This window comes from Platichthys flesus, chromosome 9 (assembly GCF_949316205.1).
Source record: "Platichthys flesus chromosome 9, fPlaFle2.1, whole genome shotgun sequence".
NCBI lineage: Eukaryota > Metazoa > Chordata > Actinopteri > Pleuronectiformes > Pleuronectidae > Platichthys > Platichthys flesus.
In genome coordinates, this window is record NC_084953.1 from 25,539,507 (window position 1) to 25,558,280 (window position 18,774).

Genomic DNA, 18,774 nt, shown 5'->3' on the forward strand with positions numbered 1-18,774 from the left:
AAAGTTGGAAGCATAGAACTGTCCAAAATGTCTTAGCAGCATTAAGATTCCCCTTCAGGAATCTAGTGGCAATGGGACTGAATGAAACACCTGAATTGGGTGATGAAGGGCTGCGTCCCAATACTTTTCTCTATATGGTGTAGCAGTTGCTGTGAACATCCTGCAGGCTGGAAGAGTTTTGGGAATACACAAATATGTGGAATAGCGGTAAATAGCAGATACAGTAGGTTTAAAAAAAAAAAAACATTCTGCAGCACTGCCCTAAAGACCACAATGTGTCCCTAAGCATCCCAAATGACATAATATATATTATACCATTGTATACTTCACTACCTCCAGAGGGCGCATTCCTCCCAGCAACCGATCTGCTACAGCAACCATAGCAACCATAGAAGTTTGGATCTACGCTGCCTCGTTGTTTTCCAGTGTTCGTGGCCGACACAAGAAATAGTCCCAGAAACCAGTGAAACCAACCGAGTGAGTGAAGGATGGAGAGAAAGCAGGACAGCAGCAGTGAAGGGACGCTGCAGGCAGCTGCTTTGTTAAAGACTACCATGTTAAAACAGAGCATTAAGAGCGGCCTGAACCTGTAAGTACCGTGTGTCATGTTTGCTCATGTTTGCTAGAATCTTTGAACTGCATGTAAACAGCAAGATTAGCAAGATTCAAAACACTGTAGAAGTTGTAATTAAATTAAATGTTCAGATTCTAATGTGTTAAAAGTTCGGCTTCATTTAACAGCCATTTCCAAGAGGTAGGGTAACTCCCTCTTCTACAGTAATGTGGATAACTGTGCTCAGCTCTGACAATAGAGATCACATCTTAGAAACAACAGCAAATACTGAATGTTTTCCAAAACAGTGTAAACATTAAGTCTGTTTTAAAAAGTGCAGATTATTTTCTATTGATTGACTTTTAACTGACGTCAATGAATCACCTAGTTACCTAGTTGTCTTGCAGTGGAAAGGTTTTTTTTCACCGGAGGTGTCCTGATAAACCAGGAATCCTGCAGCACACAAAGTGATTGTTGACAGCAGGAAACTCAGATCCACTGATTTTGCAAAGTGACGTCGGTATGAAGGACACTCCCACTGAACTGGAATTGACTGAAAACCTTTGCACTTTGGCTGACATTTCAATGAAGCTGAGCTACAGCTATGGATGTAAATGTGTCCGTATTATTGATTATAACTGTTTACTCAGTTTTACAACAAACACAGAGAGATAGTCATGTAAATACAGTAAACATACAGAATACCACTTTCTAAGGAAAACGTCTGTATTTTGTCCAACAGTAAATGGTATATATATATGTGAGAATATAATTTCTGTGTGCTTATTCTTTGCAATGACCAATGGATAATCCAATGCTCAGGAACTAATATCGTTCTTTAATGTTCCAGCTATGACCACCTGACCCGGGTACTAATAAAGGTGATGGATGAGCAGCCACAGGATGTTGTGGATGTGATCGAGGATATAAGTCGTGAAGTGAAGCGGGCTTTGTTTGAAGACAAGCAAAGCATCCTACAAGACCTTCCACAGACTACAGCTGCTGAGCTACTGGCTGAACAGCAACGTCCACTGTTTTCTCGACCAGAGGACAATGACCAGGAGGATGAGCTGGTATTTGCTACATATAAGTGAATTGAACATTTGTCTTAGTGGTTTGAAGGTGAAATGACTTTTAATACAAATTGTAACATAATTTAAGAGAGCCAGTGACACCACGTTAGAACCTTTCATTGGTGGCAGGTGGCAGAAACTTGACACCAAATGAAACTTTCCATCCCTTGTAGCCACTAATTACCTCCACAAAGCAGATTATAGTTGCTTCAGTTTGAACAAATCATAATATTTATGTGATGTTTTGATTAAAAGGGTTGAAAAATATTTATATTTGTCTATCTAACATATGCAAAAAACAATTATTTTTTAAAAAAACAACTCATGTATATTATAAGAAAATATTTACCAGCCTTTTGCCTTGGATCCACAGGGAAAAATAACCAGTACAATGTTGCCTACTTGAAGAATATTTTGTTACTGATATTAATATGAAGCTGAATATTCATAATGTGTCTATTTTTATTTGTCTCCAGCAACAGGAAACACCTCTTCCTAATGTGAGTGAGATCGCTTTCTACCTGGAGCAGGCTGGAGTGGGTCAGGGCAGAGAGGAGATACAGAGGATTTTTCTCGCACTCAAGCAGCTTATTGAGTCGCAGGAGCTCCTGCGCTGTAGACTGTGGGGGAAGATTCTGGGAACAGTGAGCAGCTATATTGTTGCTGAAGCTGAGTGCAGGGAGGGGGAGGAGGAGGAAGAGCCGATCACTGATGAAGCAGCTGAGGAAGAAGAGAGAGAGACCGAAACTCAGGAGAGTATAGAGAATGAGGTGAGGAATTTGAATGTAGTAAATCAATGTACCAGAAAATCCTCATTAATTCTCTGAGAGTATCTGCCTCAGGCGCTGAGAGGACAAGGACATTCAATATATGTAATTGTTCATATTTTAGTCAGAGGCCTTTCTGTTTTCTGACTTAAATTATTATAGATTGCTAGAAGGTCATTGTCCGATCAGAATCAGGTGTAAAGAGAGGGTTACATTTCATAGTTGTACCCAAAGCATCAAACATAGTGTGGACATTTTGAGTTTTACTCATACAGTATGTTTTCTGCTTTGTATCTTAACACACATTTTCACAATACATATTATTTTCACGATAAAGAAATTATATTGTGATGGTTTTTATTTTCAGATGGATCCTCTTCCTCAGTCGACGTATAAACCCCCACCAGTGGTTCCAAAAGAGCCCATAGGAACAGGCACTAACAAGTGTGTTTACTATGTATGTAAAGAGCCTGGTCTTCCTTGGGTAAAGCTGCCTTCAGTCAGTCCTGCGCAGATCGCTGTTGCTCGCCAGATCCGTAAATTCTTCACCGGGAAGCTGGAATCACCAGTTAACAGTTACCCGCCTTTTCCTGGGAATGAAGCCAACTACCTGAGAGCACAGATTGCTAGGATCTCTGCTGGCACACAGGTCAGCCCCCAGGGCTTTTTCCAGACTGGGGAGGAAGAAGGTGATGAGGAAGATGAGGCACCACGAGACAGCTATGAATTGAATTCTGATTTTGAGGGCATTCCAGTTAATGAGATGGCTGAGTCTTTGTCCACCTGGGTGCATCATGGTCATCACATCTTGCCGCAGGTACCAGCCTGATCAAAGAAAGTTCTGGAAAGCAAGTACCATTCTCTCAGCTGTTGTATGTGAATGCTTTTTTAACATGAGGATGTGAACTATTTTAGGGTCGTTGCACTTGGATTAACATGGCTGTGAACTCAGAGGACTCAAATGAGGAAGGAGAGGCTGAGGAGAAAGAGGAGCCTGATGAGCCTGAACCACAAGTTGGGCCCCCTCTGCTCACTCCCCTTTCCCAGGATGAAGGTCAGTCTTTATCTTTCAATATTGCTCTGCCAAACTAGGAAGGGGTTCATTTTGTTGCCACACACCAATAAACCGAAACAAAAGAGAAGAAGAGTGAATAAATTGTGGATCTGATGATAACGATTTTAAAACCGAATAACAATTACATATAAAGTTCTTTGGGTGCTTTCCGCTTTTATTCTAGAAATAACTTTACCATAAACTACAGGCCACTCACGCTTGCAATTTTCTCTTCATGCAGCCAAAAAGAGCAGATTGGCTGTTACATGATGTGAAAGTGTTTTAATTGTAAAATATCAAGGCATTCTACTGTAACATTTACTGCTGACTTCTCACCTAACCTCAGGATGTGTGACACTATGCTCAGTGGAACACATATTTGTGTTTTTGCATTCTTTCACTTCCCATTCCCTTCATCAAAAGACTTTAGTTTTTTTTTTTTTTTTTTTTTGGGGGGGGGGGGTTGTTTCCATGTCTGCTTACACAACTCGAGAGATCTCTGTTGGTAGCTTCAGGAAGGAAAAGCAATGGGTTGTCTATCTCCCCCATCCGTTTCACAACAGCATTTGAGATCATTCTGATTGGTGGAAGGCATGTGGTCCGAGGAGTCAGATGCCAGCTCAGGTCAGCTACTCCCAGTCCTACGTAGCTATGATGCCACCACCCTCCTTCAGATAGCAGCAGGCTGGATAAACTGCTGACATGGGCCCAGATGAAAATAAAACCTAAAAAATCCTACAGTCTCTCAAACCAGAGAGGAGTCAGGAGTGACAACATGTCTCTTTCAGGTGATGGTGAGAATATTCCATTCTTGGCAGACCAAACCGTGCGAAACTTGGGAAAGCTTTACTTAGCCGACCTGTCCGACAAACACATGGCTGCCTAGCTTTGACCGAAGCTAACTGCCAGGGAAATTCAAGGTTTGGTGCTACCGGTTTACCTTGTACCAACAGGCCTGAAGATGGATGTAAAAGCCAAATGTTACATCAGCAAATGGCTGGGCCTCCCCCGATGCCTTTCCACCATGGCACTGTTTGGGAGAAACACCCTAAAGCTTTCATTGAAATTTATCAGTTTGGGCTACAAACCAGAACGGGTGATCCTTGTGTTTCGAACTTAAGCCTGAAACATGCTTCTGCGTTTTCACGGGCCCGTAAGCGCAAGAGCCCTTCCGGGTCCCTTACGTGCTTATGTATCCCGCCTTACGTGCTGACGGGTGTCGACCCCCTTTTCTAAAATTTACGGCAAAGCTCCGCAAGCTCACTCAGCCCGCAAGGCTGTGATTTGTCTGCTCTACATCCCTTCTGGAGCTGCATTTCCGGTTTCATGCCCCATAATACCGGCAGAAATCACAGAAGATTTAGAAGAACGAATATGGACCAAATAGAAGAGCACTTGGCAGAAGATATCCGATAGTATGATCACTTGTATAACCTGTCACTGACTGGCGGATTTGTCCGCCAGAAAAAGGCTACGAGGAGCCGCAGTGGCTATGTAAATAAACAATCGACGAAGAAGAAAGAAGGCGTCTCTAAGGTCGTCTCGACAAAAAGCATTACTCCGCCTAGTGTTCTGGCGCGGAATTGCTTTGTAAGACGCGCAACGGTTGGGGAAGCATGAATGAAAACAAGTCTTGCGCCACAGCGGCGTGAAAAGACGCAGACGCAGTCGCAGAAGCATGTTTCAGGCTTTAGAGACTCACCTGACCTCTGACTGTCCAAAACACCAATGCCCAAGTTTGTACAGGACGTAAGTGGAACATATAAGGAAAATAGTAAACCAGGTCATCAGCTGGCTATTATATTCATTCCTCATTTTGCCATGTTTTTTTTTGTGAAGATCTTTGTAACCTTGTTTAGATAAAGTGTTATTCAAATAAAGTTATTAGGGCCCGAGCACTGACAGGAACTGACAGACAGTGAGGCCCTATTGAAATTGTAAGTATTATTATTACTTTTCAGGCAAACGAATTGGCTTTTTGAGGGCTTTAACATTCTTACCAAAATGTACATACATTTCCTCAAACCTTGTAAACATTGAGGTACGGCAAAGGTTCATCCTTCGCCAAAGGAGACGATGTTGTAATAACTCCATTGTGCATTGTCCTATCACCACCAACTTCTTTCTCATGATCAGAGTCCAAGCAATTTACATAACATTTTCACAGTGTGATATGCAATTGATAGCGTTGACCGTAATGACCGCAGTGAGCAAAACGCATAAAACGCTTAAAATGCATGTGCTCGGGCCCGTTCAGTGCTGCTTTGCAGTCCTAGAAATTGTAGTTTTAGTCTTTTTTTCAGGCAAATTAGTTGGCTTGTTTGAGTAAAAACATGATTTAAGGTCAACCCACCCTCTGTGTCCCCGAGAAAGACTAGACAGGCTGACCCCTGATAACAAAGCGGCGGCGGCAACCATCCTGCAGTCAGTATTGTTTGGTACCTTTGGTAATGTATAAGAAGTGGTGTGAGGTTTTCAGAGCTCTTGTCACTAGGCCTTAACTGTCATTGCCCATACTCTGGAATCACGGCGCAGCTGTGTGGTGGTTTTCCCTCGCTCACACAGGCGTGTCTGCTATTTGCGGCGGGGCTGCTGGTTTATCTACATAAGACTACATGTCAGGACTCTATAATATGAAGATGTGCATCTTCTGGTCTTTGGATGACAATCAAAGTCCAGTTAGAACAAATGGTCGGATTCAGAAAGGGAAACACTGGAGTGCTTTTACTTTAAATGGGTTCGAGAAGTGACATAAACAGATAAACATTGGGTTTCAAAGCAGAATAAACAGAGAAAATGATCTTTCACCTGAGTTTTAATTTGGATCTCTTGAATTCATGTCACAAACATAAATGGTTGCAACAATTCCTATTTGTGTTTTAAATTAAAAGCACTCCTGTGTATATGTTGGCCGAAAACGTTTTTTTTTTTTTATTGTGAAATATTAGCAGAAGCGGAAATTGCATATACAATGTGATATTTATGTCATATTTATGGTCATATTCAAGCCAATGCCTATATTTAAAAACAGAAGCAGCTCCTCTGCAGAACATATTGTTGAACTGAGAAGCTAAATATTGTGCATGAAACAGATGTTGTAAATATGAATCGATATTAATGTGAGTATTGTGCATTGCATAACTGCCTTTCGTTTTTTAAATTTCTGCTAGTATATTAAGCCTTGAACAGAAATTGCGAAAAATATGACCCTCTTAAGTAGGTATTTTTTTGAAGATATTGGTGTGGTAGATCAAGGCTTTGCCTGGTGACCACTGTTCTATGACATAAAATAGAAAGTAAATACCCTACTCATGGTTGACTTTCTTAGCCTGACATTGTCAGACTCACAATTCTAGTCATAATGTGAGTCTGAGACCGCTCCATTGGGCTGTGATTAGGGGGCGTGTTTCAACTGACCAGGAAATAAAATTCCTCTTCGCTCAATTGGATAGACCTACAACCAATCAGAGCAACGTAGTATGTGACGTATGTTAAGCAACGCATTGTGAGTTATTTACTAACGCCGGGTTCACACCGGACGCTGAAGTGATGCCGAAGCGACGCTTCAGCGCAGCGCCAATCCTTAAATAACAGCTGGCGGCCATCCACTCCCAGTGTTGTGCAAGTTCACACCTCTCATGAACTAGGTCAAAGTTCAGTTCACACAAGTTAATATGAATAGTTCACGTTCATAGTTCACCATTTAAATTCTGAACTAGTTCATAGTTCAGTTCATTTCATAGTTTAAGGTGGAAAGTGAGCCATTTTTGTAAGAGGCCAGAGCTGTTGTGTTGCAGGTATGGCCTGCCCCTTTAAGGAAAGTTTGTAGTGTTAGAGTTTGTTTGTAGTGTGTGACGTAGTGCACCTGGGTATTGTGGGAAGAGACGTTAAAAGTGTGTTTATAACGAGAAGTGACGGACCACCTAGAGGTGATGCGAGTGTTGCTCCTGCTGTATATCCGAGAAATAAATTGGCCGAATTCCAAGTAAAGAAACATCTCCTCCTCCTTATTCACGGAGCGGTCCGGACGGCTGGTTACCGGCCAGACAGCGAGCCAAGATAACCCGTGAGCCGAGCTCCAGACTACGGCTCGGAGCCGAGACACTGGCCAGAGAAGAAAACACTTGGAATACGTTGCTCATTTGGTGTGCATGTGTGTGTGCGATGAATCATGGGTAACGTAGTGCGGAGTCGAGTTACTTCAGGTTCAGGTTAGGCTACATCGCGGACATTTCACTGGCACTGACCAACGACATGGTGAAAGCATTCGATTTAGACAGCGTCTCTCCTCAGGAGAAGGAAAACATTCCAAAACGTTTTAGCTAGACCTCAGATAATATTGTAACGGACTGGTAGTTAGGTTTATGTTCTGTTTGACAGCTATGTGTTTGTTATGACTTATGTTCAGCTAACTACAGCATGTCAATATGTATTGGGATTTCCAGAGGGTCAGGGAACCAATTGGGGTGGGGTAAGTGACAGTTCTAGACCAATGGCTGGAGAGTTACCTGGCATGACAGGCTCTCATTGGCTGATGAGTTGGCATGTCAAGGGTGAATGAGGAAGGGGAGTGAAGAACACAGTGGTGGATGATAGGAGTGTCGGAGTTACAACAAGAAGAGTGTCGTGTTCGCTGGACTTTAATAAAGTTACACATAAAGAGAGAAGTTTCCTGTCGTCTATAAGCGAGGACACTGAAATATGAACGTGTTCACCGTTCAAATTCATTATTTGTAATTGAGGTGCGTTCAGTTCATCGTTCTCGCAAAAGTGAACGTGTTCAATGAACGCGTTCTTTTGCGTTCGTTCATGCACAACACTGTCCACTCCCATGTTAAAACTTTGTGCGGGTCACACCGGAGGCTGAAGCACCGCGCTGCGCCAAGGCTGCCTCGCTCCGTGCAGCGATCGTTTCGGCGCCGAGTCTATTTTTTGCGCTTGACGCGAGTGTATCGCACCAGGAAACTACAGCCACACAAGCAGTGATACAGATAAAAAGAGAGAGAGAGGGGGCTACGTATTCTCCACATAGGCTTGAGTGGAGAATACGTAATTTACCCTCGACACCCGACATTTAACGGAGCAAAAAGCAAAGTTCTTCAACATGGATGACATTAAATTAATAATTGAAGTGGAGAAGTAGAGTGAGTTGTATGATCCTCGTATAAAGACAACACCAAGAAAGACCAATTTTGGGACGCTGTTGCTTAATGTTGGAGCAACAAGTAAGTATATGCTTTTAATCTACTGGATCAACGGGTGATATTATTAGCGCTGCCCGGCGGTTCAGTGTCGCTTCAGTGTCCGGTGTGAACAGCCAAGCACCGGCGCGATAGGGATTAGCACGGTGCTTTGCCTCAACGTTCTCTGTTCCTCTTTCAAAATTAATGCGCTGTCGATGTCTTCTGAAGCAGACTCAATGGCAGCATCTACACATCTCAGCTCTCCAGCGGCAGGCATGTTTGTTGAAAACGAATTCAACCCAAGGGCACTTTGATGACGTGGTTGATTACGTTACCGTTGATCATCTGTCCATCATCGTATAAAGCCCGCCCTGACAATCTGATTGGTCCGGATGATTTCGAATCGGGCATAATTTCTCCCCAATGGAGCGACTCCAGACCGAACTTCCCGACCTCAAATGTTTTGGGCGGGGCTAAATTTGTCTGGCATCTAGGCTATGACTTTCTAAGAGGGAAGGCTTTTGAGTGTTGAATCAAATTAAATCATTAACTTTCACAGAGCTTGTTTTCCACAATTATCCAAAAACCAAGGGAAAATTTCATTGGGTTTTGTTGAGGGAACCAGGCTATTGACACTTGACACACTTCAGCTCGATAGGATTTTTGGATGGATGAATGGAAGTTTGAAAGGAAGGAGGGAGGAATATCATGCACAGATGTCTTTTTTAAGTTTAAGCCATGAATTCATGGTGCCTCTTCTTCTGAAGCATAACCTATGTCCTTGAAGAGAATTATTATTTTTAATTTTGTCTCAGAAATGTTCAACACCCCTCCCTGGACCTCCAAGATGTCCTCCACTCTCACCCCTCAGCATGCAGTAGCTGTGCTGCGTTCTAACCTCTGGCCGGGAGCATTTGCATTTGCCTGTGGAAAGTAAGTAAAAAGATCAGGATATTCTGACTTCCTGAATCTGTTTTCTCTCAGTATACTGAAAGCAATACTGTAATTTACAAACAACCATGTGCTGTCTCTTCACTTAGAAAGTTTGAGAACATATATGTTGGATGGGGTCTGAAGTATGCAGGGGAAGGGTACAGCCCACCTTTACCACCACAGCCACAAAGAGAATATCCCAGCGATTCAGAAATCACAGAGGCACTGGACCCGTCACTGGAGGAGGAACAGGCGCTGAAAGATGTTTTGGAAGAGCATCAAGATGCTCTTGAGGAGTTGGAAGACACTGATGAAGAGGATGAAGATGATGGCTGAAAAAACAGTTACACATTTTTTCCAGTTTGACCTTTCAGGTATTTTAATGTTGGAACTGATAAGTAAAATTTGACCAACATTTGGCATCCAGTGGTGTATAAAGTACTTGAAAGCCATACTTGAGTAAAAGTACAGATATCTTACTTGAAAGTGACTTCTGTAAAAGTAAAAGTCACCCGTCAGAAAATGACTTGAGTAAAAGTCTTAAATTAGCTCATATTAAATGTACTTAAGTATTAAAAGTATCTGGTGTTGAAATTTACTTAAGTACCAAAATTAAAAATCTAAAGTGCTTTTTATAGTCTATACAGGCACAAAACTACCAAAAATGTAGTTTCTCTTTTGTTAACAGCTGCACTTTGCTAGTACAGAGAAGAAAAACTCACTGGACATAGTCTCGTTTTGCTGCCAAATTTCAGACCGAATAATAAAAACTGAACTGAACCGAGCTCCTGCAGGAGAACCTGGATCATTATAAAGGGAATAAATGGATGGGGAATGTGCTGGTGTTTGTACACATCGCTACTCCCCATTGGATGGTTTAGTGAGGTCCTCGGATCGGCCCCGCCAGAGTCAGTCCCGGCCCTGGAAATGTTTTTAAAAACATGAATACAAATTTTATTAAAAGAATTGACAAAATGCAAATTCATTTTGAAAGGATATAACATTGGTAATGTTTTAATATGATTGAGTGAGTGTGTGCCTTTTCTAAAACAGTAAACGAAAACATTAGTTGAGTGTATGTTATGTAGTATTTCTAAAGACCTTCTCCACTGATTGAATTGATATTAATAAATTAAAAATGTTTTCCATGATACCATATTTTAAAATGATCTCATCAATTCTCCAAAGCATTATGGGGTGTATCAGAGAAGAAGCCAGGTAAACTCACTTTATTAACATGAGATGAGGGTATAACAATATGAGAGAAAAACGGTCAAATCTGTATTTCATTTTGAATGAATGTATGTCTCTTAAGTAGATGGGAATTTACTGGTTAGACTATGATGATTTAAAAGAAGCTTAGGAGATTTCAGATCCATATTCCAGCTTTATTTTGTAATGGTCAATCACTAATGAGTGTTAATTAATGCAGGTGAGCAGGAGAGGAGAGGAGGAAACAGAAACTCCAGCTCGGTACAAACCAACTGCAGCGTCTGCGCTGATCACTGAGCGGCTGTGACCAGAGATAAACTCTGTATGGTCACTGTTTCCACTCTTCTTCAACAAAGTCGTTGACCGGCTGCTTTACGTTAACGCTTCTCATCTCACTGTGTGTGTCGCTCTGTGCGAGTGACTGAGAAGGTTTGACAGTTGTATGTTTGTATTTTTCTAAATGTTAGTGTTGGTTCGGATGCATGGCTATATGCTGCACCCTAGTATGATCAGGCCTGATGTCAGTTCATTCTGCTGTAAATAAGGAAGAAAAGACTCCCATATCCTGATAATAAATGAGTTGGCCCCTCATTACCATTTTAGAGATAGCTATATCATTTTACAAAATATACTAATGTGCTTTGTAAGCCTTTGTGCAAATAAAGAATGCAACCCCCCTCGTTTGCCTCATTGGTTTGGTCCACTTCCCATCCCACACATGCTAGCTATCTCAGAGTAATGCTATCTCCGTGGTTTCTGACCGCCTGTAAGTCACAACTCATAGCCATAGATTGTTTAAACAAAGGATGTGTCAGACTAGCTGCATTTATTTTACTATCCTATCAAAAAAACATTTGCATTTAACAAAACTGCATTTTGTTTGCTTTTTGCCTCACAGTTGAATCCTGACTATCGGGATAACTTGTATGTGCAGAGTTCATTGCAGTTTCCTTATGCACACAGAATATCTACATATTTTTTCCAGATTCATATTAGGTCACTGTGACCTTGACCTTTGACCACAGAAACTTAATCAGTAAATCCAAATGAATTGTGCCAGATATAATGGAATGCTCTAATGGAAGTCCTAATGTCACATTCACAGGGACGTGAGGTGACGTCAATATGAGAAGGCTGTGGCTGAATTGTAGAGCGCTTGTCCTCCAACAAGAAGGTCGGCAGTTCATCCCAGTCTTCTCCATCTGCGTGCCAAAGTGCCTTGGGCAATATATTGAACCCTGGATTGCCCCTAATAGAAAACAAATCGCTGCTAATAGATGCACTGTATGAATGTGTGTGTAAATGGGTGAATGGCAAACAATACTACAAAGCACTTTGAGTGGTCATCAAGACTAGAAAAATGCTTTATAAATACAGACAATTTATGACCCTAACCTTTTACCTCCAGGCTCCTAAATATAACCAGTTCATCTTTGAATCCAAGCATTTGTATACATTTTAAAACATTCCCTCATGCTGATCTTAAGATGACATGTTCAAGAAAAACATAAACATACTTTGTTACCAAAATCAGATCAGTCAAAGTGATCACAGGAATGGGACGGACGGACAGACGGACAGAAGGATCCGAAAAACGTAATTTCTCCAGGCCACTGGGTTTCGTTGGCGCCGAGGCATAAAAAAGACTCAACATTATGCCGGGGGTCAAAATGACCATCGGCTGGGCCAGGTAGGGAAAGGAGCCCAGTGACCAGCTCAGACACAGTATATTACACTGCTATCTCAGAGTCTGCTGGAGTCAATAAGGTTATATTCGTGGATGGAGTCCCCCACAGACTGAAATGTAATGTAATTCTGGTAAGTCACAGTGGAGACGGAACTTCGGAATGAAGATTGGGGGTCAATAAGAAATTGTCACACAGTGGACTTAGTGTTGAGCGTTTTTCCAAGTTTTAAAGAACACACCAGAACAGCAAATTCCACCAAGCCATGGTATAATAATAATCATAATCTTTTCCATTACAGAGATTACTATGACTAGGGTAAAGTGGGACAAATGCTGTGGGGTAAAGTGAGACGTTAATTTAGCCTTAAACATATTTTAGTGTTATATTACATTAGATATGTTTTATTTATAATGTCATAAACATTGTAGAAAAGCCATCATGCCAAGAAACTACACCAGGAAGACAACCTGGGGCCAAACACCCCTCGCAGAGATGAAGAGTGCAGCCGCTGAGGTCATGCAAGGAAAGAAGTCCTTAAGAAAAGCTGGAAGGGAGAGAAATATTGACAAGACAACCCTCAAAAGATTCATAAAGAAAGAAGAGAAAGGGGAAGTAAAATCAGTAGCCTGGGGTGCAGTAGCTGAGGCCAAGAGAATATTCACAGATGAGATGGAGGAGGAGCTTGCCAAACACTTGAAACAACTAGCTGACCAGTTCCATGGCCTTGCTCCAGTTAAGTGCCGTGAACTGGCATTTGAATATGCAGAGGAGAAAAACAATATCCCTGTCCATGCCAATTGGACAGAGAAACAATGTGCAGGTAAGCTAGGGTGTGCAGGATATCACATGAATCATAATAATCATAATTGTGCTTAATTGACCAATCCCCATGATTCTGTTACGATGTCCGATATTAGTTTTGGAATGTGTGGTTGTCAATCTAGCTGTCAGGATTTAAACTATTACAAAATGTGTTGTTATGGTAGTTTTAATCGTAGCCGGGGTAAAGTGAGACACAAGACCACTTTTTAAAAACAATCATATTTTCACTGCCCTTTGTCTTGAAGACATTCTGATCATTTCCATTGCTAGGAAACATCCTGAATTAATGGGAAATGTCGAAATTTTACTGATACATTATTTTAGCTCACCTAGAGGGGAGCAAATGTAAAAAATGTCTCACATTACCCCGCTCTCCCCTAGTAAATAATAAAGATGTTAAAGAAAATAGAGAAATTATAAAAGATGTGAAGTTGCGTTAATTCAAAAAGTATCACAAGCACTGCCCTAAAGATCTCAACGTTACCTTTAGAAGATGACACAATGTATCCCGAACAGCACTAGTAAATTGTTTTATATACTTTACTGCCTCCAGGAATGACCAACAATTCTGTTACATTAACCATACCAGCAAACATGGACAGACCAGTCAGAGCCAGATAGAGGCCAGATCAAGTTGTGACCCAATACAACAAACTCAGAATATTATACAGTCTGGTCTTATCCTGAATCTGACAATCAGACCAGTACGTGTTCAACAAGATTCAGTGGAAGTGTAAATATGTTTTTATTTTAAATTTGTAATGCTTACTGGCGATGTTTGAAAAGAGTGGGGGGGTTCACAGAACAAGAACGCTTTTAAGTTACAGACATAATACAAGTTTTTATCCTTGACGAGTGGTCTGAAATTGGAAGGTTTAACTTAAGCAAGAAATATTTTTTTAGAATATTGTGTTGACTTCTTCCAGTGATGTCCAAGATTAGGTCAGATCGAAATAGAAATGTGGATGCCATTTCCAGAAGGTCATCAAACAAGGTGTGATCTTGACGGCCAGTGTCATGCACAAAAGTGGCAAAATTATTTGCCAGAAACTGATCGCCGTCGCACATGCAGTCTGTCATAGTTGTATCTCCTCATTTATATGCTACAGCAATTTTTATCTGAATCAAACTGTTTTATCCTGCAAATACACAAAAGGGATCTTTCATTTTTCCAGAGTCACCGATTTTTCATTGCTGGAATTGTTGTGTTCCTGAAGGTACAGGCCTAGGTTGATGCATGGAGTGGACGGGGCAAGCCCCATGCCAACTCCCTGTTGCAAAAATCTTCTTCTTCTTCTTCTTCTTCTTTGTTCTGTTCAGTGGTGGCAGGTTGCAACCAATGTCAAGGTGCATTACCGCCACATTCTGTGTTCAGAGAGGAAGGGTTGTGTTGAAAGAATTGTCAAGATATGGCCCATTCCTGCCCAGCTCCAGCTCTTGTGGTTTGTTCTCAGTGATGCTCATAGATCTGTTACTCTTGAAATGTTCACACGGGAGGAAACTGGGTTTCCAGTGTTGACACATGTTTTTGTGTTTTCTACCTGCTGCTCCTGAGAGGCTGACATCGAAGCAATCCCCGATCCCGGCCTGTGGTGAAGGATGTGTCTCGATACTTCCCGTTTCTGCCCTGCTCTTTAGAAAATTTTCCGCATTTTGGATGGTAAGTACATGCCGTGCATTCAAAGGTTGGTGGGAGAACACCGTAGTCACTGGAAGATGTCCTGTACAGGGGATTCTGGAGCTTTGTTGTCAGCGATGGACGTGCATCTTTCACTGTTGTAGTCAACATGCAGGAGAAAACTGGGTTTCCAGGGTTTGTACATGTTCTTGTGTTTTCTACCTGCTCCTCTTTAGAGGCTGACATCTCTGCAATACCCAGGGTTTTCAGTTTTTTTTCTTCCTGATCGCTCACCTCACTGTTTTCATCAGCAGGAAGAGTTTCTTCTTCTTCTTCTTTGTTCAGTTTATTGACACATGGAAACAAATGTCAAGGTGCATTACCATCATCTACTAAGGTTTCTATCTCCCTTCTTCTTCCTGCTGCTGCTTTTAGAGCTAGGCTTATTGACATCAAAGACATTAAGGAGCCATTTTTAAAAGGTGTCATTTATATCTTCTGAAATTCCTTTTATTATTTTTCCTTTCCCTTTTTTTGCACAAATGTCTATACAGATATGCTCACAGATGGCTCACTTTTTTGGATGTTCCCTGGATTAGACAAGCAGCATGCTAAGATAATAAAAGGAAAAACTTTAAAAAACAACAATGGAAACCAAGCTAGAAGAATAATATATATATATATATGGAGCAGTAAGCATGCTGTCAACCTGAATTGTTGACTTGGCATCTCACGAAAGGGCATATAGCCAGTGAAAAATTCTCGGAACATGAAAGATTTAGGTTGCACACTGATTCAATTCATAGAAGCGAAGCTTTGACGAATGTTCCGATAAATGCCGTCTTGTCATCAATCAATCGATCAAATTGTATTTTTATAGCCCATACTCACGAATCACAATTTGTCTCCGAGGGCTTTAACATGGTTTGACATCCTCTTCCCTTAATCCTCAACAAGAGTTAGAAAAAACAACTAAAAAAAACTTTTAACAGGGTAAAAAGGATCCACATGTGAGGGATCCCTCTCCCAGGACAGACGGAAGTGCAATAGATGTCAAGCGTAAAAGAGAACATCCAAAAGATAAGGGTATTTGCAGCATTGATTAGAATAAACACTTTGTAGCATAATGGAAGGTCCATTTATTGTTTGAATATTTTCAGCAATGGTCGATTATCTGAAGACAAATATGAAGCGTAGCGTTGCGCCGCGGCTGCCTCGCGCCGTGCAGCGATCGTTTCGGCGTCGAGTCTATTTTTTCCGCTTGACGCGAGCGTATCGCGACAGGAAACACACTGAAAAATTATATTAAACGATTTTGACGACATATTTTATATGATATAAATTATCAAATATGCATCCAATACTTTGTTTTCACCTTCTGTTTTCCAGGAGTTTTAATTTTACCACTTTTACCGACCACATTATTAAATGTCCTCCTCTGCCCATCCACTACAGCCACACAAGCAGACATAAAGATAAAGAGAGAGAGAGGGGGGCTACGTATTCTCCACATAGGTTGAGACGAGAACAAGTAATTTACCCTCGACACCAGACATTTAACGAAGCAAACGGCTGAGAAGTTCTTCAACATGGATGACATTAAATTAACAATTGAAGTGGAGAAGTGCAATGAATTGTATGATCCTCAGAACATGTTGTATAAAGACAACACTTAAAATGAAACATTTTGGGACGCTCACTCAGTCACTCACTCATCGTCATCCGCTTATCCGGGGTCGGGTCCTTTCTAAGTAAAGGAGCAGCGGCTCTAATCCGAGTTCCTCACGGATGACTGAGCTTCTCAGTCATCCGTGACTGAGAAGCTCAGTCACGGATGACGCCAGCCTTAGGAGGCTGGCGTCTCCTAAGGGAGACGCCAGCCACCCTTCTGAGAAAACTCATCTCGGCCGCTTGTACCCGCGATCTCGTCCTTTCGGTCATCACCCAGCCCTCATGACCATAGGTGAGGATAGGAACGAAGATCGACCGGTAGATCGAGAGCTTTGCCTTGCGGCTCAGCTCTCTTTTCGTTACAACGGTGCGGTAAACCGAACGCAATACCGCCCCGTTGCTCCGATTCTCCGGCCAATCTCACGCTCCATAGTACCCTCACTCGCGAACAAGACCCCGAGGTACTTGAACTCCTTCACTTGTGATATGACAACAGTTGGACTTTCTCCCTTTGTAAAAGATTTTGAGTGTTTAAGTCGGATTGATACATGAAGTATCAAAGGTAATATCGGATATTGTAAGATCAAGCGAAGGTCAAGCGCACCTGAGGAACCCATAGAAGCAACCATGAATATGGTTCCTAATAAAGCATCTCCATAAGACCAAAACCTGAAGTCCCACATGAATCACCAGCTCATGCACAAAAGGCAAAGAGAGGGCAATGCTCTTATCATTGTTAACTGGATGTTTTTTTAAGGCCATTGAATAGCAGACTTATGGAGGGATTCCTGGGCAGGCTACATGCTGAAGGATCTTTGCCACTCAAATTACCTTGATACCTGCTACAGAAGCTTTAAAGATCGAGATTTAAAACAGAACAATAAAAGTACAGTTGCTTCATTATCGCAGAGAACTGATTTGTTTTCTTGGCCAAGATTTGCCCCGAGAATGCCTGCAATGACAATAGGATTTTCTATAGAGCTGTGGATTGACATAAGATGGAGGAGCAAGGAGTTCTTTGGGCCAAGCGCCGGGCTCATTATTGTGGATCCCCCAAAACCACCATAAAGCTATCACAAGCTGACAGCTTATGTTGAGACCTGGTATTTGTAAACTACAGTTGGCCTATATGAGTAGTCAAAGCCTAAGGCCACATGTGGTTTGTCCAGACCAGAACTCAGACTCCCAGGGCGCGTCAACGTCACACAGAGGGGTAAAAACTATAGGGTTGCCAACTCCCTTTAAAATCAATAAGGGACACCTCATTGGCAGGGCCGGCCAACCCAATTGCCTTCACCCTTCCTGGTGTGGTGAATTCTTTTAGCCCCTTTTTGAAACGTTTTTTTAACTATTAGATTTTTTAACTATTTGACCCTGAATTGAATTAGATGGTTATTTTTGAGTGACATGAACACATGGAAAACAAATTATTATCCAGCAATACACTTTAATAATAAACTAATTCATTAACTGAATAAAATACGAATCTTTCTTAAACAGAAACCTGTCTTGCTTAACTTAAAACTGTATACATTAATATAAAACAATAGATAGAAAGCATAACATCCATCCTGAAATAGTGCATATTTTTAGTGCAATAACAAAACATATTTGTGCCTCAAAGGCCATGACTGTAGGCTGCAGTTGTAGTAATACAGGAAGAAAAAAAATCATGAACTCAACTGCTCAATACCACATTATGTGGAGACTTTTTCCACTTTTATTTCTTTCTAAAGCAGTGTCAGCGTCTGTGTCACTGTCCCCCATGCTGCTTTGTTGTCTTCTACTATCTTCTCCGCGAGCAACAGTACCTCCTCGACCAATGGGATGAGAGTATTCTGTATCATTGTACTCGTGTATGAACATGCTGTCAGCTCATTGATCCCAGAGCAGGACATTGCCTGGAAACAAGTTTACCGTAAATTTTAATATAAAGCAGTGTTAATTTTGGCAGCTATTTTAGATTTAGTCTTAGTCTTAGTCCTTAGACGTAAATGCATATTAGTTTTAGTCACATTTAGTCATTTTTATCCTTCACAGTTTAAGTCTAGCTTGCAGTACTTAGGTTGTCCATTAGATATCCCACCTAGTATAGGTCTATAGCAGGGGTCGGCAACCTTTACTATCAAAAGAGCCATTTTGCCCTCTCTTCCCCCAAATAAAATTTGTCTGGAGCCACAAAACATGTTTGATAACAAAG

General features: G+C 41.5%; 1 protein-coding gene across 1 annotated transcript; it reads left to right on the top strand.

Moving 5' to 3' along the window:
• The first annotated feature begins 389 nt into the window (after nucleotides 1-389).
• LOC133960240 (radial spoke head protein 4 homolog A-like) lies at nucleotides 390-11,455 on the top strand. Its single transcript, XM_062394721.1, has 8 exons — nucleotides 390-589; nucleotides 1,404-1,626; nucleotides 2,103-2,396; nucleotides 2,761-3,210; nucleotides 3,309-3,447; nucleotides 9,446-9,563; nucleotides 9,671-9,937; nucleotides 10,996-11,455. The coding sequence occupies exons 1-7, from the start codon at nucleotides 489-491 to the stop codon at nucleotides 9,897-9,899; spliced, it is 1,554 nt and encodes a 517-aa protein (XP_062250705.1). The 5' UTR covers nucleotides 390-488; the 3' UTR covers nucleotides 9,900-9,937; nucleotides 10,996-11,455.
• The last annotated feature ends 7,319 nt before the right edge of the window (nucleotides 11,456-18,774 follow it).

What these genes read in the sequence shown, in the direction of transcription:
- LOC133960240 (XM_062394721.1), top strand. Translation starts at nt 489, where the DNA reads ATGGAGAGAAAGCAGGACAGCAGCAGTGAAGGGACGCTGCAGGCAGCT. An exon ending in ATTAAGAGCGGCCTGAACCT is followed by an intron (nt 590 to 1,403) that starts GTAAGTACCGTG and finishes TTAATGTTCCAG; the next exon opens with CTATGACCACCTGACCCGGG. An exon ending in TCCCCTTTCCCAGGATGAAG is followed by an intron (nt 3,448 to 9,445) that starts GTCAGTCTTTAT and finishes ATTTTGTCTCAG; the next exon opens with AAATGTTCAACACCCCTCCC.